The 21,033-nt window shown below is 51.0% G+C and overlaps 9 protein-coding genes across 9 annotated transcripts; 6 read left to right on the top strand and 3 right to left on the bottom strand.

The window, feature by feature from the left end:
• Nucleotides 1-221: 221 nt before the first annotated feature.
• On the bottom strand, nucleotides 222-3,077 carry BDQ94DRAFT_144734 (uncharacterized protein). The gene is made up of 3 exons (XM_026766503.1): nucleotides 2,165-3,077; nucleotides 1,835-2,112; nucleotides 222-1,786 (listed from the first exon to the last, which is right to left on the bottom strand). Exons 1-3 carry the CDS (start codon nucleotides 2,342-2,344, stop codon nucleotides 382-384), a joined length of 1,863 nt encoding a protein of 620 aa, XP_026625651.1. The 5' UTR covers nucleotides 2,345-3,077; the 3' UTR covers nucleotides 222-381.
• A 414-nt stretch (nucleotides 3,078-3,491) lies between these two features.
• Nucleotides 3,492-4,100, top strand: BDQ94DRAFT_144732 (uncharacterized protein). The gene is made up of 3 exons (XM_026766502.1): nucleotides 3,492-3,817; nucleotides 3,902-3,999; nucleotides 4,059-4,100. The coding sequence occupies exons 1-3, from the start codon at nucleotides 3,579-3,581 to the stop codon at nucleotides 4,073-4,075; spliced, it is 354 nt and encodes a 117-aa protein (XP_026625650.1). The 5' UTR covers nucleotides 3,492-3,578; the 3' UTR covers nucleotides 4,076-4,100.
• A 691-nt stretch (nucleotides 4,101-4,791) lies between these two features.
• On the top strand, nucleotides 4,792-5,813 carry BDQ94DRAFT_179091 (protein kinase-like protein; the record flags this gene model as incomplete). The annotated part of the gene is made up of 3 exons (XM_026773287.1): nucleotides 4,792-5,390; nucleotides 5,470-5,598; nucleotides 5,695-5,813. Exons 1-3 carry the CDS (start codon nucleotides 4,997-4,999, stop codon nucleotides 5,811-5,813), a joined length of 642 nt encoding a protein of 213 aa, XP_026625649.1. The 5' UTR covers nucleotides 4,792-4,996.
• BDQ94DRAFT_144729 (putative L-PSP endoribonuclease family protein Brt1) lies at nucleotides 5,410-6,724 on the bottom strand. Its single transcript, XM_026766501.1, has 3 exons — nucleotides 6,467-6,724; nucleotides 6,235-6,392; nucleotides 5,410-6,126 (listed from the first exon to the last, which is right to left on the bottom strand). Exons 1-3 carry the CDS (start codon nucleotides 6,626-6,628, stop codon nucleotides 6,060-6,062), a joined length of 387 nt encoding a protein of 128 aa, XP_026625648.1. The 5' UTR covers nucleotides 6,629-6,724; the 3' UTR covers nucleotides 5,410-6,059.
• Nucleotides 6,725-6,728: 4 nt separating this feature from the next.
• On the top strand, nucleotides 6,729-8,423 carry BDQ94DRAFT_144727 (alpha/beta hydrolase fold-domain-containing protein). The gene is made up of 2 exons (XM_026766500.1): nucleotides 6,729-7,670; nucleotides 7,746-8,423. Exons 1-2 carry the CDS (start codon nucleotides 7,264-7,266, stop codon nucleotides 8,356-8,358), a joined length of 1,020 nt encoding a protein of 339 aa, XP_026625647.1. The 5' UTR covers nucleotides 6,729-7,263; the 3' UTR covers nucleotides 8,359-8,423.
• A 2,546-nt stretch (nucleotides 8,424-10,969) lies between these two features.
• Nucleotides 10,970-14,929, top strand: chiA1 (class III chitinase ChiA1; the record flags this gene model as incomplete). Its single annotated transcript, XM_026769121.1, has 7 exons — nucleotides 10,970-11,071; nucleotides 11,133-11,571; nucleotides 11,631-14,122; nucleotides 14,153-14,572; nucleotides 14,609-14,683; nucleotides 14,720-14,743; nucleotides 14,774-14,929. 7 exons carry the CDS (start codon nucleotides 10,970-10,972, stop codon nucleotides 14,927-14,929), a joined length of 3,708 nt encoding a protein of 1,235 aa, XP_026625646.1.
• Nucleotides 14,930-15,838: 909 nt separating this feature from the next.
• BDQ94DRAFT_144722 (uncharacterized protein) lies at nucleotides 15,839-17,638 on the top strand. Its single transcript, XM_026766499.1, has 3 exons — nucleotides 15,839-16,843; nucleotides 16,908-16,993; nucleotides 17,067-17,638. The coding sequence occupies exons 1-3, from the start codon at nucleotides 16,354-16,356 to the stop codon at nucleotides 17,259-17,261; spliced, it is 771 nt and encodes a 256-aa protein (XP_026625645.1). The 5' UTR covers nucleotides 15,839-16,353; the 3' UTR covers nucleotides 17,262-17,638.
• A 249-nt stretch (nucleotides 17,639-17,887) lies between these two features.
• On the top strand, nucleotides 17,888-19,428 carry BDQ94DRAFT_38945 (CaiB/BaiF CoA transferase family protein). Its single transcript, XM_026775646.1, has 2 exons — nucleotides 17,888-18,105; nucleotides 18,169-19,428. Exons 1-2 carry the CDS (start codon nucleotides 18,051-18,053, stop codon nucleotides 19,251-19,253), a joined length of 1,140 nt encoding a protein of 379 aa, XP_026625644.1. The 5' UTR covers nucleotides 17,888-18,050; the 3' UTR covers nucleotides 19,254-19,428.
• BDQ94DRAFT_38942 (uncharacterized protein) lies at nucleotides 19,429-20,102 on the bottom strand. The gene has a single exon (XM_026775645.1). The coding sequence runs from the start codon at nucleotides 19,990-19,992 to the stop codon at nucleotides 19,603-19,605; it is 390 nt and encodes a 129-aa protein (XP_026625643.1). The 5' UTR covers nucleotides 19,993-20,102; the 3' UTR covers nucleotides 19,429-19,602.
• Nucleotides 20,103-21,033: the final 931 nt, after the last annotated feature.

Raw genomic sequence — 21,033 nt, 5'->3', positions numbered from 1 at the left:
ATGGTGTCTCGGGTATATACATTTAAGAAATGGTTGGCTGGGGGGCTGGTGTTCTCCTGTGCTGTATAGGGGGTATGGCTCTAGTTCTTGTCCTGTGGCGTTTGGGTTTGTTTTTATGGTTGGTGTCGAGACGTACATTAGACGGTAGTTAATTTGACCCTACTTATCTGTTCAACTAAGCCAAGCTGTGACAACTGAAAAGGGAAGAACTAGCAAACGAATAATAAAAATCATAATAGTATTCAATCCAATAGTATATGGCAAGAAAGGTAAACAAAGGAAAAGAAGCGTGCTAGTATACAGTTTATATCAATCATGAGCCAATAAGAACGTGATAATGGAACAGATTCGATCATAGCCAGTCCGACCCGCAGACTTCACTCAAAATGCGTACATGCCGTGGGCACTAGCAGTTCGAGTAGTGCCTCTATACGTGTTTCCATCCGCGAAAATATCTTCCGGTTCATCAACGGAGGCCCCAGACTCGCGGATACAGTCTAGACTGGATGTTGTGCCGAATCCTCCACAGGTGTTGCTGCGAGGGCGCCGGGTGCTAGAGTACACGATTTCGACGTCATTTCGACGCCGCCGTGAGGGCATTCGACGGTGGGTATCAAAGTACGATCGACGAGTGTAGCGGCTTTGCTGGGGATGATATTGGCTTTGTGTGTGCCGCGGTATCTGGCAGGCTTCAAAACGGTAGACTTGGCTTCGTCGTCCGCTCGAACGAATCGAGTTTTGGCGTCTGGATCGTCCGTGCTGCAATAGAGAGCCTTGGTAGCTGTGATTTGGCTGTCGTGGCGGGATCGGAGGTACAGCCGGGGGTTTTGGCCGAGAGAAGTTGTACTGGCTAGTAATTGGAGCTGTGTGTGAGGTATTGGATCTCTGAATTCTAAGTGGCTCTGGCGCGACAACTTCGGGGGCATCAGCGGAGCTGCTTGATATTGATCGTGGAAGCGTGCTTCCTTCGGACCGACTCGACTTAAGCTCAGGGTTACTGTTCGTCATGGCAAACATAGACCTCTCCACTGGAGGAGAGGATGGGAATGGAAGCTCCACAGGGGAAGATGCGAGCGGGTGTCCAGGGGCATATTCCCTTTTGGGAGTTGGCGGTGGCTCGATCATCTCTGTTGACTTCTCCTCTGCTGGTTGCTCAACATCCGTACCAGAATCAGGACCAGCGAGAGCAAGGATGTCAGGGTCCGATGACAACGAGATCTGACTTGCGAAAACCTTAGGAAGGAGTCGGAAGAACGGGGATCCAGAGGCCTGGTGCCTTTGATTTTTGATTTGCGGAGATCCCGGTAGTTCTGCCAGTTCAGCCGGGCGATAAGAGTCGAAAGGAGCCCTTAACGCGGCTTTGGGGGGTGTAGTTGAGGCATTCGAACTGACATCGGAGTTTGTTCCATCCCTGGAAGAATTTTTGGATGGCGTGCCATCGACCGAGAGCGTAGTTCCAGAGTATATCCCTGAGGTCTCTGCTTCACATTTTGTGTCGAGCTTTAAATGGGGTTTCTCATATACGGATGCAGGGTGTTCAATACTACCAGCTTTACATATGGAGTTGCTGCTTGATGACAGGTACAGGTCGCGCCCAAATGTCACATCAGGCCGGCGGCAAACGTGATAGATGTCATTTTCCAGACTGACGTGGCTTCCCATAGTTGAGCTGGCAGACATCTTGTCATCGTATGACGATAATTGTGGCTTGTATACACCGAGAAGAGATATGTCGTACGGACGCTCGCAAAGTTCTCTTGAGCAGAAGAAAAGACACACGGTCACGCTGTCGCGAGTCAGTAAACATATCGGAAACTTGGGCCAGCAGACCTACAATGATATAATCGAAACAATGACAGAAGCCCTTTGAAGCGCGCAGCTAATACCGATCTTCCAGAAGTCACCACCACCGTCATCAGCCAGGCAGTACACCTGCTGCGAAACCAACACCAATCCTGCTGCACTGGCAGCGATCCAAATGAGTATCGTAAGTCGGAGGATGTAGGTACAAGCGGCATTCAGCAAAGCTTTCTGACTCGCGAACCCTACAACCTTGTTGTATTGCCAGGCAAGGAGGCTGTGGAGAGCGACAAGAGGAACAGTGAAGAATGACTAGTATCCGTCAGTGTCTTTACCAGCCGGCCAAGTCAAGGCAGAGGCTTACCGCAACAAGAGCCAGGACCAAGCTCGGGGTCATCTTTGAGTCCACACGGCGGATCCCATACAGGTACAGCACGATGGCCCATTCAATGAACGAGTCGAAGAGCATGACATATAACGAGATGAATATCACTACTTTGGTCCAAACGCCTCCTTTTGGGGAGGCTATTGAACGGTTGAACATGATGGACCGCGTCGAGAGTAGCTGGAACCAGCTGCGCTACGGCTTCTGTTAACAAGACTCGCCAAGCATCCAGTGGTTCGAGAGGTTAGAGATGATGAAAACTGATGTATCGGAAAGAACAGTAGGTGCAGCCCATAAAGAACATGTGGGTGGTGAACGTGACGGGGGAAACAATGGAAGAGAAGCAAAACAATGGGCCAAGGCCGACTAAAAGGATGTATATGCTGGGAGAATGGCCTCGCGCGTGAACGCGGAGGACCGAGGGGTTGGAATGGGCGATTCCGAGGCATGCCCACTAACAGAAAAGGGAATTGGTAGGAATAGGGTCTGTGATGTTTGTTGTCACTGCCTGATATGGGGAGCTGTCCTTGAGGAATGCAGACTAAATTTGCATCCACGGCCATTGGACCTTCGCAATCCCAATAGTTTGCCCCTATTCTCCTGTTAAGTGTTAGTCATCGGAGGTCGTATGCAATATCCTCGAGATTCAATTGCAACTTATTTCCAGTTAGGGATTGATAGTTAGCCCTGTATGTGAGAGTAGAAGGCGGGTTTACTCCTTCAGAAAAGCCGCGATTGCATTTCAGCGTCATCATCGCGTGGAAAACGCGGGTTGTCAAAGCTAAAGTGGGCGCACGTAGTGAGACAGAGCGGTCAAGTAGAATGCAGGATGCGATGCAGAATCCAGGGCTGCAGATAAGGCCAGGGATGAGCGAGGAGCCGAGGAGACTTCATCGTCACGATGTTGTTGAAGGCGAGGAAGGGATGGGGACACGTGATGGGCAGCAGGCTCACAGGGAGTCTACAGAGTCACTCGCTCCAACTTTCTCGCCTTCCCTCCTCTCCTCCTTCTGTCCCTCGAGTCGTCCTACTTATTCCGCCTCATTTGCCCTCTGGTGAGCTTTCTGCAAGGAAAGACCATACTACAAGTTTGTTTATAAATAACCAAGTCATGCCAATAAACAGAAGCATGAAGGGCTAGGAACAGGGACCAATTTCTCTACTCCCTGAGTCACTTCATACCAGTAAACTGTGTTCTCTTTAGTCGTGATTGATTTAAGCCATCATCGTGGTTTGCTTGTTGCTCAATTGCTCTATGGCGCCATCGCCTGTGTCTACAAAACGTAGAAGATCCATGCATTGAAGTCTTCGAAATTGATCGATGATTGGCCATATCCTGCGGTGCTATGCACATTACTCATGAACGCAGATCACCCGGCAGTCACTCGAGTTTATGAGACATGGTGTTCACAACAATAGTGGTGGAGCTGAATTTAACCTGACACAATTCACTCTCACCATTCAGCAATTTAGTGCCCGTATGCAATCCTTGAATTGCCTGGATCCAGGATGTCCCTGTTGGCTTATTTCATCGCTGGGCTTTAGTGGCTATAATCTACTTATGACATATCTTTTCTGCATGACAGTGCTCGTCCTTATTCCGGCTGCTTCCGATACTAAGGTCTCATACATGTATGTATATGCTATGTGGTGCGCCCTCATGAAGTTTTCTCTATATTTGACACAGCTGATATGATTAACACTAATGGGTCATAGTCATCGAATACTCATAGCCTCAGATCTGATTACCCATGTTTCGACTACAATTTCGATTGCCAGCCCAAAACTCGCGGGCAAAACTGAGGAGTTATATAGTTAGTAGGCAATGTATCTTTCCTCAACTAGCCGACCTCTTTATTGATAGTATAAATAGACAACTTACATCAATAGATCAATGTCACGACCTTTTTTTCAACCACATATTGAGCTATACACCAATAGGTCTAGTCTCTCCCCCTCGTTCCCTGCCATGACAAGTTCCTACTACATCTTTTCGACTCATGTATCTTCAATCAACAATTCGAGCAATTTGTTGACAAAACATGCTACCACATATGGGATATCGTTAAGCAAATATGGAATTTGTGGCTGCCTATACAGAGTTCTCTATATGACGTTTATTTATAGCAAAACAACAGAATACCAAAAGATAACTAATCCCTGGTCATAATAGAGCTAGTATGCATGTGCCATCATCAATGCATACTATCAACATGATGCTCATCCGAAAGAAGAATCTATTGGAATTCTTCCACATGCCAGGCCCTTTCCTGTGGGAGCTGAGGACCCGAATCGGCTGCATTCCGGGTTTAGAGCAGTTCCACTACATTGTTCATTTTGATTAAGCCCCGACTCGATGATGGTTCGGGCGGACGGACGGACGGCGCGCGGGAAGGTTAATGTTTATGTTTGTTGTTTACTCTTTAAGTTCGTGTTTGTTGAGTCTCCTGTACGCGTGTTTGGCTGAGCAGTGACGTTGTAGGGGTCTGTCTTCTGGGAGTAGGCTGCAGCATTCTCTGGGGAACCTCACTAATGCGGTGATTGTCTCTCCTCAGCGGTTATCGCCTGTAGTTGCTAGCAATTTCGAGCTAACAGATATAATGATCCTACTAGCTGCAGCATCTACAGTAACTCGTAATCGCATGGTCGGTGTAGATGTTATCCACATCCTATAACTAGTAACTCAGCCATGACCATCACGTGCTTCGTGCTGTCCAAATCGCTTTCGCATTTCACCGCTCAACCACAGGCTAAACCGTACAGTGACCAGTTGATCGGCCGAACGGGTCTTAACCGAATTGCATATTCAGAATGCGTGATGCTCCAAAATTGGGCCCGATCAATGACTGCGCCTTGTACAGGATTTTGACCCTTTTGGCGATCGCGGCTCTAAGGAAGTTTCGTCCGTTTAAGGGAAGCGTTCTTATGTTGACAGATCGAATTTGTGTCAAATACGGACAACATGTAGACTTATCAGAGGCAGGTACTATGTGTTTCGTCTCACAGAACACATCTATACCGGTTCCAAAAGTCCTGTGCGCCTTTACGCACCAGCGTTGCACCTACATTGTGATGGAAAGAATCAAAGGGGAAATGATTGGTGCCGGCTGGGTTTATCGGAGTGAGGAGTCGAAGGCAAAGATTCTTACTCAGTTGCAGAAGATGGTCCGGGAGATGCGAACACTCCCACCTCCAGCAGGCATGGGTGTGGGCTCCGTTGTGGACGGGACTCTCTTTGATGGCCGCCTGCCGGGCACTTCCCTACGCTTTGGGCCTTTTCCCAGGTGTCCAAGAATTCCACCGACATTTGCGAGGTGGCATGGACTTTGACCCGGGACTTGATCCCGCCATACAGGAACTGATCAGACAACATGATAGATCTTTCCCTATTAAATTTACCCATGGCGATCTTAGTAGCCTCAACATTCTGGCCCGCGGCGACACTATTGTTGGAATTATTGACTAGGAAACTGCCGGCTGGTATCCATCATACTGGGAATATACTACAGCTTGCCAAGTCAACCCCCAAAACTCCTTTTGGATCAATGAAATCGATAAGTTTATCACCCCTATGCCGGACGAACTAGCAATGGAACGAATTCGCCAAAAGTTTTTCGGGGATTATTGAGCAGTGATTTTCTTCTCGATTATTCTGGTCTGACTCATGTGGAGTGGAGCTTTGCTCACATCGATCTCAGGGTACTTCACTTCCCTAACAACAAAATCACAGTCCTCGAACTCGTTCTCTGTAAATTTTATATACATATGATATATCTTTGTGGTTCTCAGTCAACAATCAACAACCTGGAGACATGCAAAATGGATTTCTGTTTCTCCAACCATGCACTCTTTATCACCAGATATACTTACCCTCCTACTGATGAGCAATGCACTCGATCTCGACGTCTGTATTCAGGGGCAAAGTCTTAACCGCCACGCATCTACCCATCCAATCAGTATCAGTCAGCCATAATTCTACATCACAGCGTTTAACCCTCCCCCACATTCGTGGAATTCACACAGAAATAGGGAAAGGGAAAATTACTCACGTCCGACAAGGCTTAACATCCCCCCAGTATTGCATATAGACGGAATTCATGTCGGCAAAGTCATCCATATTCGACAAGAATACATTCACCTTGAGTACCTTGGTGAGATCGCTACCGGCGGCTTCGAGAACGTTTCCGAGGTTTTTGATGCATTGGTGCTATGTTACCAGCGAGTCATTAGGGGATGTTGTAGAATTATCGGTGAGGGGAATGAGGGAAGATAAATGCGTACTGTGTGCGCTTTGATATCGCCATCAATGATCTTGCCTGTCTCTGCGTCCATAGCCACAGCGCCAGAGCAGTAGACGACCCCGTTGGAGACAATGGCTTGGGAATAGATTCCGGGAAGGGCCTTGGGGGCCTTGTCAGTTGAGATGGGGGTTTTGGTGGCCATTTTGGTGTGCTTTTGCTTGTTTCTCTTTCAATTGGTAGATGTTAAAATGGTGATTGAGATTGAAATTGCTCGGTTCTTTCGATTTGTGTTTGGAAGAGTCGGAGAGTGGCACCTGATGTTTGGCAGGTTATATATATACAAACCAACAATGTTACTTAGACGGCATGCACTTATGAGTCATTACCACTACAAACCCCTCTCACGCGGGTACTAATTTCGCACTCTAATGCTTTCCAAGTCGGATACAGATACGATTGCCGAAAATTCATCGCCTGCCTTTCTTCTCATCTCGCTACCACTGAAGCTGTCAGTGGTTAAGTGGTGGGGGTGGGGAAAGGTGAGGGGACGGAAGCGTTTCTCTTATCGCAGGTTAGTAAGTCGTTACTACTCGTTATCGGGGATCATCAACCAGCCGTGAGGGGAAAGCAACACAAACAGGAAAGTCGAGCCGGAATGCATCCCCTGATTGATCCCTTGCGCTCGGACGATGACCGCGATGTAACCGAGGAATACAACTCAGAGGTTGGCATTGATTGTCAGATAGATAGGATAGAGTTACCCGTTTTCTTTCCTCAGAACAGAACAGAATTCCCAATCTGTAGAGTGAAATCAATCAGTGACCTACTACTTTCATCATGTCCCTTTACAATCCTCAACCCCCATACCCCCTTCACCCCTCGGTGCAAGACAAGCTCGACCCTGAATATGTCGCCTTCTACAACCAGTATGTGGTGAACCAGCAGCAGGTTCATCTGCAGCCTGTCGCGGCCTCGCGATCGAGCGGGGTCTTGATCCCAGGCGGGGGTCCCGTTCTGCCTGTTGGGAAAACCATCGATCTTCGTCTTCCACGACGCGTCACAGACGGTCCAGAGGTCCCTGTGCGAGTGTTTGTGCCAGAAGGCACTACGCCGGCATCCGGATGGCCGGTCATGCTCTATTTCCATGGCGGTGGATGGGTGCTGGGAAACATTGACACGGAGAATCCAGTTTGCTCGAATCTCTGTGTGAGGGGCCGCTGTGTCGTGGTGACGGTGGATTATCGGTATGTATCTATTCCGAGTGTATCTGCATGCAATTAAGCAGGATGGAAAGATTGACAAGACATTTTCTTTGAAAGTCTCGCACCTGAACATCCCTGGCCCGCTGCCGTGCACGACTGCTGGGAGGCTCTCCTCTGGTTGACTTCCGAAGGACCTTCTCAACTTCCCATCGATATCAGCAAGATTGCGACCGGTGGATCTTCAGCGGGCGGAAACCTGGCTTGCATTATCACTCAGAAAGCCCTGACACTATCGCCTCCTGTTCACTTTAAGGCCCAGCTGCTCTCCGTGCCGGTGACAGATAATACGGCCAGCGTGGAAACAAACCATGCCTATAGGGAATACGAGCATACACCGGCTCTCCCGGCAGCAAAGATGCTCTGGTATCGGAACCACTATCTGCCGAATCAGGCGGACTGGGACAACCCTGAGGCGAGCCCGTTGTTCTGGACGGGAGATTGGTCTGCCCTGCCCCGGGCTTTAGTCATGGTGGGTGAGCTGGATGTGCTCCGAACGGAAGGGGAACAGTATTCTGAGAAGTTGAAGAAGGCTGGCGTTCAGGTAGATTTGCAGGTCATGAAGGGCATGCCTCATCCGTTCCTGGCTATGGACGCTGTGTTGAAGGAGGGGAAACGGTCTATTACTCTGATGTGTGATCTACTGACGGAGGTATTTTGGACGAAGCCTTAGGGAGAAGCAACAGGGGTACACTGGAATAGAACCAATTAGTATGCTCATATGCTATGACTGTGCCCACATTTCGCACTCACTCTTGGCCATTTCACAAGAAGGGTAGGAGGACCGTACTAGTAGCCACTATATCTTAGGGTAAGTATAGCGCAGTGAGCTATCCCCGACCAAAAAAGTCCTTGGAATACGCATCGGGTTATGAAACAAAGCTCACAAAAGAGTACTGGGGTTCTTGTCCTACGCTATCCCTTTGCGACACCTGCAGCTGACGGCGTGTAACATGGCACCCTTTGCTGCAGGTGTAACCTAGCTACCCTGCAGCACATGGATATGTCAGTTCCTTTCCGGGCGGACTGTTCTCCGAGCCCCAGCATTGTCGTTGTGTACCTGTCCCTCCTGTATATTCGGACTTTCTCTGTTGTAATGTCGGTTGTCGCAGCCTCGAGCGGTAGCCAGTTTGTGCATGGCTTTCACTTCTCCCCGAACACGAGTTGATTGTCTGTGAAACACGGGTTATGGCATGCCACTGTGTCTCAGCCCCAGCTAGGCCGATACCATTGTACAAAGGGTCCTGCAAGCTTTTAGTCTTGTCATCCTCGGAAGCTTCATACTGTTCCCCAGAGTGGTACACGGTTATTGCTACGAACAGTGAAACGTCACATGCTTGAATTGCCCGTTTGACAAGTCTCTCCTTGAGAACAAAAGCATAGACGTGAAAAAACACAGCCGGGTCTAATGTAACAATTCTAGCCCCGTAAGACTACGAGCACAGATAAATGCCTGACACCTACTCGATGTCTATGTGTCCTATGAGAGTGGTATCCACCGACCAATGAACTCTGGGAGGCACACGGGGAACTGCTCCAGTAGGAAATCCGACGGCCCTGGCCATAAGGCTCTATGACCGTTCATTTCCACTCCTCGCCAGATTGCAGCACGCTAATCCCTTCAGAGAAAAAATGACTATCAAGTGCAATTTCCGGTTCTCCGATGCATGACTCCGACGTCGCTTAGCGCCTGGTTATAGTGGAAGAAAACCCTGACCTCCAGTGGCTCCCCTCTCTACGAACAGGTACACTGAGCCATGCAGCCAGGAAGGTCCGTGGTCGGTCGGAGGCTGCTTGAGGCCTAGTGGGGTATCTGGCTGGTGGATGGGTCGGCTAAGAAAGTATCTAGTCAAAGTGTGATTATTTGGACCAGGAGAGAAAAAACAGACCAATGGACTATCGACTAAGGAGAAAATATTCCTCGGTGGCGTTCCTTGAGAAAACTGTCATGTCAGACTTTCCACCTTACTTTCGGGCTCAGCTATTCTTACTTATGAATTGAACATCCGCCCCTACCAAGCTCTAAACAAGCGACAGGCAGTTACAAATTGACAACACTGCACAGTACTAGTAGTCCCTGATTGTCGATCGGATGATCCGGTCAACTCCGAGAGCCTTAAGCAACGGAGAAGAGCCGTTCCGTGGGTCCCGGTCCAAATATTTGACTTTTCATCTCTCGCCATCACAACAATCAGAAAGCGAGAGGCGAAGGTAAGACATTGGAGCCCAAAGTTTAGCCCGGACGTTTCCCAGCCTGACCAGTGGACTGTCAAGTTCTATATCCCGTCTCTTTGATTGGTGTTCCTGACCATCAGCGTTCCACCAGAGACCCCTAGCTAGTCCCGATCAAGCTACTTCCACATATACGCTAGCCCTAAATGGGATTAGCACATAACACGGACACGGTATTGTCACCACAATACCAGGATCACGCCCACCAGCAGGGTCCAGGACTAGACTAGCTTCCCTCCAGGCAGGCCTCCAGGTCCATGGAAGGCATCCATTCCCACCTCGCTATCTCCATCTATCTCTCATCTTCCGGCCTCTATCCGTCCAGAAAAGTGATCCCATCTCTTCATCTTATATCCACCGTTTATCGAAGCTACTCTCGACTATGAGGCGCTACCTCCTCATTCTCCACTTAGGCTGAATTCAAGCACAGCCGGAGCCTGAACGCTGTGAGTAGCGTATATCGATTTTGCCTCTTATTGTCCATTTCGACCGAGACTAACCATAACAGTCGGACCCTGATGCGGCTCTACACCAGGCATTTACTCAATCAGGGTGCTCGGATGCCTACTGTTGCCTTGAGCGTAATGTCGGCCCTCACATCTTCCATCCTCCGGATCCAGTCACGTCTGCTCCTGGCCGGTGACCCCTGGTGTTCCCATATCAAGCGCCTTGTTAGCTTCCGATATTCCCTGCTGCTAGCACAAGAATGGAGCCCATTTTCCATCACCTGATTGTCCGGTTGCACTTGCCAAGCCATATTATCCGCATGGCAATTTCGGTTGTGCTCGTTGGATGAACTGTATTTGGGATATTCCAGCTAATGACTGGGAAGATGCAATGGGGTTAACGCTAACCCCCCAGAAGACCTATCTTCCATCATGTTATATACCCTCCCTGCCCACCAGTTCTGTTTCCAGTGCCTCATTCTTCGACGTTCGCTTGCGAAGACACTCCTTAGCAGACATTTGTCTGCGTCCTTTCGTTGAATCACCAAGGTCTCTTTACTGGCTTGCGGCTTCCTTACGCCTGCCAGTTGCCACTCCTTCTTCGACATGGTGTTCAAGCCTCTCACCATCGCTGCCGCGATAGCCGGCCTCACTCCTTTTGTGTCCGCTTTCGATGCCCAGGCAAAGTCCAACGTTGCCGTCTACTACGTATGTTCTGACCACCTAAGCGCCCGTTCAACCATTATTACTTGTACTCAACTGTCTATAGGGTCAAGGATATGGTCAACAACGGTTGAGCCATTTCTGCCAGGAAACCTCGTTGGATATTATCAACATTGGATTCATCAATACTTTCCCTGATCAGGGAGCTGCCGGGTGGCCGGGTAGTAACTTCGGCAATCAATGTGATGGCCTAACTTATGAAGTTGACGGCGTCTCAACGCAGCTTCTTTCTGGTTGTCACCAGATTGCAGAAGATATTCCCATCTGCCAAGCAGCAGGAAAGAAGGTTTTACTGTCCCTTGGTGGTGCCTCTCCCGACAACCAGCAGATTCTGTCAGATGCCTCTGCTGTTCGGTTCGCCGATTTCCTCTGGGGTGCCTTTGGTCCGCAGACGGAGGAATGGGTGTCCAATGATGGTCCTCGTCCTTTTGGAGATGTTGTTGTCGATGGGTTTGATTTCGACATTGAGCACAACGGCGGTTTTGGTATGTCTCCCGCTCGAGGACTTTTGTTATTAATGTGCCCTCCCTCTAATCGTGACCAGGATATGCGACTATGGTCAATCGGTTCAGAGAGCTTTTCGCTTTGGTCCCGGAGCGTACCTTCTACATCTCTGGTGCCCCCCAGTGCCCGATACCCGACCCTCAACTCGGTGATGCAATCGCCCAATCCCCCTTTGACTTCGTTTGGGTGCAATTCTATAACACTGCTGGCTGTGCCGCTAGTGACTCCATCAATGGTGTCAGCACCGGCTTCAACTTTGATGACTGGGTGGATGTCATCAAGCGTGGAGCCAACCCGGACGCAAAGCTCTATGTGGGATTGCCTGCCGGCCCCGGTGCAGCAGGAGCGGGATACTACCTGACACCGGAGGAAGTCTACCCTCTAGTGGATGTGTATATGAACCTCTACCCGGAGACGTTTGGAGGAATCATGCTTTGGGAAGCAACGGCTTCGGATGAGAACACGTTCAGTGGACTCACATTTGCCGACGTGATCAAAGACATTCTGGTTGCAGTTGACCCTTCACCACCGGTTCCCAGCCCTTCGTCTAGCAGCGTTATCGCCTCAAGCACACCTGTGGCCTCGAGTACCCCTGTTGCATCAAGCGCTCCCGCTTCATCCACCCCGATTTCCTCAGGCAGCCCAGTTCCGTCAAGCTCTGCTGTTTCCAGCTCCCCCGCGGTTTCAAGTACTACCGAGTCTTCAAGTACGCAGGTGGTATCGGGCAGCGTCTCTGCGTCGAGTAGCCCTGTTACATCAAGCCCTGTGGCTTCCAGCACTCCAGTGGCAAGTAGCGCGCCCTCGGCTACCAGTTCCGCTGTGGCTTCCAGCTCACCTATTGCCCCAAGCTCACCAGTAGCATCTAGCTCTCCTATTATTTCTAGCACTCCGGCGGTCAGCACCCCTGTGGCATCCAGCATCCCCGTTAGCTCTAGCTCTGCTATTGCATCTGGATCCACTATTGCGTCTAGCTCTGCTATTGCGTCCAGCTCTGCTATTGCGTCCAGCTCTGCTATTGCGTTCAGCTCTGCTATTGCGTTCAGCTCTGCTATTGCGTCCAGCTCTGCTATTGCGTCCAGCTCTGCTATTGCGTCCAGCTCTGCTATTGCGTCCAGCTCTGCTATTGCGTCCAGCTCTGCTATTGCGTCCAGCTCTGCTATTGCATCCAGCTCTCCTGTTGCGCCCAGCTCTCCTGTTGCGTCTAGCTCTCCAGCAGTATCTAGCTCTGCCATCGTTTCCAGCACTCCAGCGGTCAGCACTCCTGTGGCATCCAGCATCCCCGTTATCTCTAGCTCTGCTATTGCATCTGGATCCGCTATTGCGTCTAGCTCTCATGTTGCTTCTTCAAGCACCCCTGCGGCATCGAGCAGCCCCGCTGTCTCGAGTTCTCCTGTGGCATCGAGCAGTCCGGCCCTGTCAAGCAGCCCATCTGCATCTGCATCAAGCACACCTATCATTCCAAGCTCGACTGCCAGTTCTGCCGTCGTATCGAGCTCTCCCACTCCTTCAAGCTCCGTTGTGAGATCAAGCACTCTGCTCTCTTCCAGCTCACCGGCCCTGTCCAGCACTCGCACTCCCAGCAATCCTGTTATTCCAAGCAGTTCAGCCATTTCCATCACTCCTTCAAGCACGCCTGTCCGGTCAACTTCGTCTGTTGCCCCAGGAAAGTCGTCCAGTGCCCCTGTTATTCCAAAGCCATCCTCCACGGTCATTGCAACTTTCACCAGTTCCTCTGGGTCATTGCCCTCTTCCAGCGCTCCCGCTGGATCCGGCGTTCCATCATCATCTACCCTGCCACATCCTTCTAGCACATCGTTGCTGTCAAGCTCACCCGTTAGCTCCGCCGAACCGGTCTCTTCAAGTTCTGCTGTAGGAACCAGTGTGGGTTCCTCGTCCAATGTGGTCACTGGGGTGTCGACCAGGTCAAGCTCGTCAGTTGTCCCCTCTGGCACGCCAATCCCGCCAGTTTCGGGAACAGCCACCGAGTCTGTTACTTCTTCATCAAGTGGATCGGGCAGTCCCACCGTGCCAAGCTCAATCAACACGTCGAGCACAGATGCTTCATCAAGCTCTTCCGCCTCTTCCGTGGAGCCTACTTCCTCAGGATCGGTGATCACATCAGTGACTTCATCCAGCGCCTCTCGTGTGTCAAGCTCCTCTAGCTCGGTTGTAATCACCAATCCATCGGTGCCTTCCGACAGCTCGTCCTCTGGTAGCGAACTGTCGACAACCTCGAGTACCGAGTCTACTAGCTCAGCATCAAGCCAGACCGGAGCGCCAACGACTTCCGTTCCTTTGGGCAGCTCGGAAGCAGCCAGCACCTCAACCTCCGGTGCCGCTGCAAGTGGCTCGGGTGCTCAGGACAGCACAAAATCTACTGATCACGCAAGCACTCTTTCCCCATCGTACTCGACTCCCCTCGCCAGCGCCTCAGGACAAACAGGCAGCCCAACTACCGTTCCAGCTGGTATACCAACCGGCAATGGAAGTGGACTCGCTCCGATCACTTCCAGCATCACATCTGCCCAGGCGGTACCTTCCGTCACATCCAGCGGCTTGGAGTCGGAGCCGGAGCCTACCATCACTACCACGGTCATTGTGACTTCTTACATTGACATCTGCCCAGAAGGTTTCACTACGATCACCACGACTTACACCACTACCTACTGTCCTGCAACGGTGTCTGCCACAGCCACAGCCACAGCCGCCATCACCAACCCTCCCGGCGCTCCAGCGCAGACCACGAGTCCCAGCGTCCCTGAGGGCTGGACGACGACTGTGACCGTATGCACTCACTGCGCTCCCACACCGACTACTGTGACCCTTACTTTGCCGGCCACCAATCGGCCGTCTGCGCTGGCGTCCTCGACCAGCGCACCGAACTCTCCTGAAGACTGGACCACTACGGTCAGTGTCTGCACTGACTGTGGTCCTACGCCTACCACGGTAACGGTCACGATCCCCGTCGGCGCTGCCACGGGTGTTGATGCCCTCACTGCCAGTCCGTCCGGCAGTCAGCCTGCCGGGGAGAGTTCGCCCGGTCAAAGTGCCCCTACAGCCCCCGCGCCAACAGCCCCCACCACCACCGAGACGGTCATTGTGGTCCCGAGCCAATCGTCAACCAGCCAGCCGCTAATTCTTGGAACCGGCAGCGTCCGTGCCTCATCGACCTTCCATATCCAGCCATCCCAGAGCGGGTCCCGAGTGCCTGTGGCTCCCAGCGGCACGGCCGCCGGCGTGTCGCCCGTATTCACCGGCGCGGCTTCGCGGGTGTCACGACTGCAACACGGTGCGGGTGCAGTGTCAGCGTTTGCACTGTTCCTCTTGGCAGCCATCTAAACGATGTGCTTCCTAACTTAACGAAAATACTTTCGCCATGAGAACCCACAAGCAACTTGGACCAAGTGTTTTTGGATGTAATGCTTAATCTCAGGATGATACTATTGCCTCTAACTGTCCGCCATGTATTTAACTTTCATTCTACCAGCAATATAGCTGTACCCTTAACGACCAGTATATTACTTTACCACCAAATGCCATTCTTTTGTATCTACAAGGGGGGGAATGTATTGAATCCCAGTAATGCCACAGCCGATGCCCCAGGCAGCCAAGATCAGCCAAGACGGGACGATCCGGGTGTGCCAAGGCGTGATATGGAGGGGGAGTGATGCGTTGTACGATGGATATCGAGACCCTGGAGTTTCAGCCGTGGTTTCACCCTTTTCATTTTGCTTTTGCGAGTGGAAGACAAGTCGTCTTGACTGTGTCTAGACGCGGTCGATTGATGCCTGATGCCCATCTGACTTGGAGAAAGATGGTGTGTGGCATGGCCTGGCCCCCAGGTCATCGACCACAGCATGGCAGAATGATAGGCTAAGGAGAACTTCGGCCCCCGGGCGACTAAGCCGGATGGAGGAAGTGATGAACAGCCCAAGAGAGTGTTTTCTCTGCGTATTGATTTGAAAGATGTTGAGTAGTTTCTACTGTAGATTTGTATTCCAGTATATAACTAGTAATACAATACAGACTGGTGTATGAATAGATACGATGATACCATACCGCACTAAACTAGATTCATATCAGCAACACCGCCATAATTGACTTTTGATGCACTCCGTGAGTGACCAAGCCACAATCGATCACCGGAGCATAGCCACCACCACTCCTCCCCTCCACTGGGGTAAATTAGCATGGGATGATCAAGTCACTCACCCACTCCAACCAGTCAGTCAATCATTCTTGGCCGCCCCTCTTTTTCCCCTGAACTGGAACTGAAAATGGGAACTGGTGAGAGAGAGAGAGAGAGAGAGAGAGAGGGAGAGAGAGAGGGAGTGTGTGGGTGTGGGTGGGTGCTAAAATGAAACAACAGCCGAGATTGGAGAAACAAGAGGAGGACCCTTGACTTAGGCTAGCTTTTCTGCCCCTCTCTGTGTCTTACTTTAGTAGGCAATTCTCCTGAATCCCACTTAAGGTGAACAGCCACAATTCATGCCACATCCAGTACGTCTAGTAGACTATCTCCTCTATCTTGTAGACAGTATAACATCTCCTATCGATCGGACCCCACTTTATCTTTTTTTGGGAGTTGCTTATTTACCTAGACTATAAGTAGTTTTGTTGGCCTTTTCTTTTCCCCTTCTTTTTCTTCTTTTCCCTTCCTCATACTTTGCATTCTTATACACATACACTCTCTATATACTATCCCATCCTACCTTTCCTCCTTTAACCCCCCATCATCTCCTTCCACACACCAACCACCCAAAATGGACTTCCTCAAGAACATGGCCGAAGAAGTCATCGAAAAGAAATTCGGTGGCGGCGGCTCCTCTTCCTCCCAACAACAGCAACAATCCTACCAAAGTGAATCTTACGGCCGTCAGGAATCCTACGGTGGTGGCGGTGGTTACGGCGGCGAGTCCTACGGCCGTCAAGAATCTTACGGTCGTCAGGAATCCTACGGCGGTGGCTACGGCGGTAACGAGGGCTACGGCCGTCAAGAAGGATACGGCCGTCAAGAGGGATATGGCGGCGGCTATGGCGGCGGATACGGTGGTGGTAGTGAGGGCTATGGACGCCAGGAGGGAGGATACGGTGGTGGCTACGGTGGCGGCTACGAGTCCCGTCAGCAGGGTTACTATGGTGAACAACAGCAGCAGCAGGAGCGCCCTGACCACAGTAGACGGAATATGGCGCTGGGTGTTGGTGCGGGAGTGTTGGTTGGTGGAGCGGCAGTTGTTGGGGGAGAGATGATCCGTAAGTTATCTGATTTCTATTTCCATATATGTACGGAGATGGCTAACGTTGGGATTGATTTCAGATGATAAATGGGAGGAAGACAAGGAGGAGATCAAGGAAGATGTGGAGGACTTCCCCGAGAATGCGGCTAGATGGACGGGTGAGAAGGTGAGTTTAACACATGTCCCTTCATCTTGTTTGTTCTGTGTCTTTGATATGATATTGATGATTGTGTGTCTAGGTCGGTGAAGTCGAAGATATCCCCGATCGCATCGAGCGGAAATGGGACAACGCCGTCGATGATGTCGAGGAAGTTCCTGAGGATATGGCCGAATGGGCTGGCGAGAAGGTCGGATCTGTGGAGCGGTTCGGTGATAATATGGAGGATGCGTATGATGAGGGCAAGTATGAGGGTCGTGAGGAGGATGGTTGGTAGATTGGATGATTATATCCATGGCATTGTGGTTTGAGATTTCTAGGGTGATAAGCATTTCGTGAAAGTTGAATATACAGAACATTGCCCGATATTGCGTTTCATAGAATAAGGGTTATCGGAGGTAACCGGATACATTCTCCTAGGTACTGCAGGGCTGCTATTCATTGGTAATTCGTGTTAGGAGGCAAGCTTCAACTGTTATTCTGAGCAGCTAGCATATGCAATACAGCGCAGCGAAGCAGCACAACCAGCATATTCTTCGAGTCCACACCGTTGTGGTGAACATTTGTTCTGCGAATCTTTTTAATCCTATCTACTGTTTAATTAGCACAGACCGACTCTTTGGCATTCGGTAGTTCCTCGTGTTTTATTCTCCTGATTAAAAGTGATCTTCTGAGGATTTGGTAAGCTATGATTGAAAAGAAGACGAATCTAGTTGATTGATCTATCCAGCTTGAAAAGAACGGGACAAAAGCCTCGCCCACACATCCAGATTGAAGGTTACGATATGCATTCATCTTATGTTGATTTCAAGGGATTCAAATTCGAGCGAATAATTGCCCTATGATCTCATATTACTTGCACAAGCTACATCAGTCCCGCTGTGCTGGTTTGTAGGGAAGTTCCCCGCACGTGCCCCGGACCTCGGCTGCGGAGAAGCGAAGCCGCTGTCTGGAGCTCCCTCCAACCTAAGTATCGACCATCGCGCTGCTGGCAGTGCAACTAGCTGTATCAACAGTGCTATCCTTGTCAGTACATATTTGAATTACTCTCAAGTCTGTATACGAAATGCCCGCTCCTCTTGATGGAATTCGTGTGGTCGAGCTGGCTGGCCTAGCCCCCGGTTCGTCGATCACCCCCTTTCCCCCCGAAGAGAAGCCCCCCATACTGACATACATCTACATAGGTCCATTCACCGGACTATTACTTGCCGACTATGGAGCCTCCGTATTGCGAATCGACCGACCAAAAGCCAAGAGCGCCGACCAGTTGACGCGCAGGAAAACGTCCGCTACCATTGACCTCCGAGACCCCGCCTCTCATCGCGTGCTCCTCTCCGCTCTCAAGGACGCCGATGTCCTGATTGATCCATATCGCCCCGGCGTCCTGGAGCGACTGGGCTTGTCGCCGTCGGAGGTGCTTCTGAAACATAACCCTCGCTTGATCGTGGCTCGTTTGACGGGCTTTCGTCGTGATGGCAAATACAAGGATATGGCGGGTCACGACATCAACTATATTGCTGTGGCGGGGGTACTATCTATGATAGGTCGGTCGGGAGAACGCCCTTACCCACCACTCAATCTTCTCGGAGACTTTGCTGGTGGAGGTGCCACATGCTTCTTGGGGATCCTGTTAGCGTTGATCTCGCGCACGCACACGGGACGCGGCCAGGTCGTCGAGGCAAACATGGTCGACGGCTCTGCGTATTTGGCTGCAATGCCACGGTTGGGCAGACAAACGCCCTTCTGGGACGCGCCCCGCGGTCAGAATACGCTGGACGGAGGAAGTCCGTTTTACGACACATACGAAACCAAGGACAAGGGAAAATATTTCGCGGTGGGCGCGTTGGAGCCGCAGTTCTACGATGCCCTGTTGAAGGGGCTCGAATTGAACCCCGAAGAACTGCCGCCGCGGGACAACAAGGACAACTGGCCGGCGCTCCGGGCTGCCTTCGCCAAGCGGTTCAAAGAAAAGACCCGGGCTGAGTGGGAGGCCGTATTCGATGGTACAGATGCCTGCGCCACACCTGTGTTGGAACAAGATGAGCTCGAGAAGAGTGGCTATGAGCAACGGCCCGCTGTCCATCTGGTGGAAACTCCCGGGCTCCCGATTCCGGCCGACGACGGGGGCTGGACGGGGGGTGGCATGATACCCGGCACCGGGGGCGAAGAGACGCTCAAAACATGGCTGGGGTGGAAGAAGGGCCGCGATTATGATGTCAGGCGCGATGGAGCACTAGTAAAGCTACCGGATGGTAAAGCTAAGCTCTGATAGCGAGGTGGTGTTTGTTTTTTGTTGGCGCAACGGTGTCAACGCGATACGAGGCCATGTTCCAAAAATGCACGTTAAGTTTGATCAGGCCCTGGGTCGATGAGGCTTGGAGAGTGGCGTAAGGCTGAGCAACTTGACGAACTGGCGAATAAGCAAGTAGCCGACGACGGTCAACCGCACAACATTTGAACCTTAACATATCCACCATGGTGTCATTGACGAGTAGATAGCTATGTTTGGGGAGGTTGATCAACGGTAGATCCCGACGGTGGTACTGGTTACAGTGGTTAGACACAGACAAAGTCAAGTCAAATGAAATTCGAACCCAAGCCATGATAATGGCTTTGTTTCAGTTGATCCACGGACGAGGCCGGACCAGCGATGGGGGTGGAGGCTCATCCCGTCTGCACCTTGGTAAATTGCTAATTTGCCAACGATGCGATCGATGCACAAGCACCAAAGCCACCCGATCCGGATTAGGTATACTGTTTGGTGTGTTGTTAGTAAGATTAGGGAAAAGGCCACCGGGCATTCCGTAGCGACATGCAGTTGATCTGATCCAACGTGCATAGCGACTACTGTGCATGACAGCGTGGTCTCCATTCTCGCTGCGATTGGCATAAGCAACGGAGAAGAGCCGAGAATTTGCATGCCAGCATGAGGGGAGCAAGCGACGATGGCTAGCTGAACGATGGATCCCGTTGGGAATGAGCGTTACAGCAGCGCCCGGATGTAACATGTATGTTTCTTTCTTTGCTAGGATTTTGCGGGGGGGCCGTAACAGTTCGGACTAGTTGGGACTAGTTTAGTCTCGTGCAAGTGCGAAAGTTGCAACTCTTTCTCGCAGTCATCGTCACGTCACTTTTCCTTTCCTCTACCCCCCCTTCGGTTACGCCGCGGAACTCGTCTCCGTTTTGGAAAGGTACCACCTCAGTACGTATCTAAACTAACCTTTGTTGCTAGCGAAGTACTACTTCCCCCCCTTCCCGGTATGGGAGGTTCCACCCTGTCCCCATCCCTGGTTCATAAGAGTAGTAAGTAGTACTTTTATGCAGTACTAGTAAAGGGTTGCCTGGAGAAGTACCCGGCTGCGGTAATTTGGGAGCAAGAGAAAACTCTCTTTTGAACAAAGACTGACTGATACCTGCTTACTAGTCTTCCCGGTAGTAACTACTAGTCTAGTAGGTACCTGATCAAATGCAACCAACTGTAGTGTCTGTAGTGTAGTAGAGTATTACCTACTAACCCCCTCTCTTGCCTCCCTGCCTCTCGGCCTAACCGGTCACTCCGAATCCCACTCCCTGACCGTCTTCGGTTTGCCTTCCTGCGCCCGTTATACGTCAATGCATGACTACCTCAGTGAAACAATCTTTCTATCTTGTCCTTCCCATCTCTCAGCCCCAAATTGATGAGAAAGAATTGCAGTGCTGCCGGCCTTCCGGATGTTTCAGCAGTGGGGTAATAGACGTCATTAATTTGCTACTATCTGGTTCTGGTACAATCCGGTTCCTTGTGGTAGTAAGGTACCGTATCATTGACCGACGGTATCTCCCGCGATTGCCTAGTGCGGTATCACTGTCCGGTATCGTCTTTGTATCCTCGATACCTTCCTGGCCCACGTGCGTGGTGTGGCGCAGTATGATAGTGTCTCCTGACGATCGTGTCTTACAGCTTATCGCGCGCTAAAAGGGTGGTGCTTTTGAGACATCGGAGGGTAGACAGCGCAAATCAAAGGGGGAAAAGGAGCTTCCCAAGCTCCTTTGATTGTTTTGTAGCTATC

This window comes from Aspergillus welwitschiae (genome assembly GCF_003344945.1).
Source record: "Aspergillus welwitschiae strain CBS 139.54b unplaced genomic scaffold BDQ94scaffold_18, whole genome shotgun sequence".
NCBI lineage: Eukaryota > Fungi > Ascomycota > Eurotiomycetes > Eurotiales > Aspergillaceae > Aspergillus > Aspergillus welwitschiae.
This window is presented reverse-complemented; position numbering and strand designations above follow the sequence as displayed.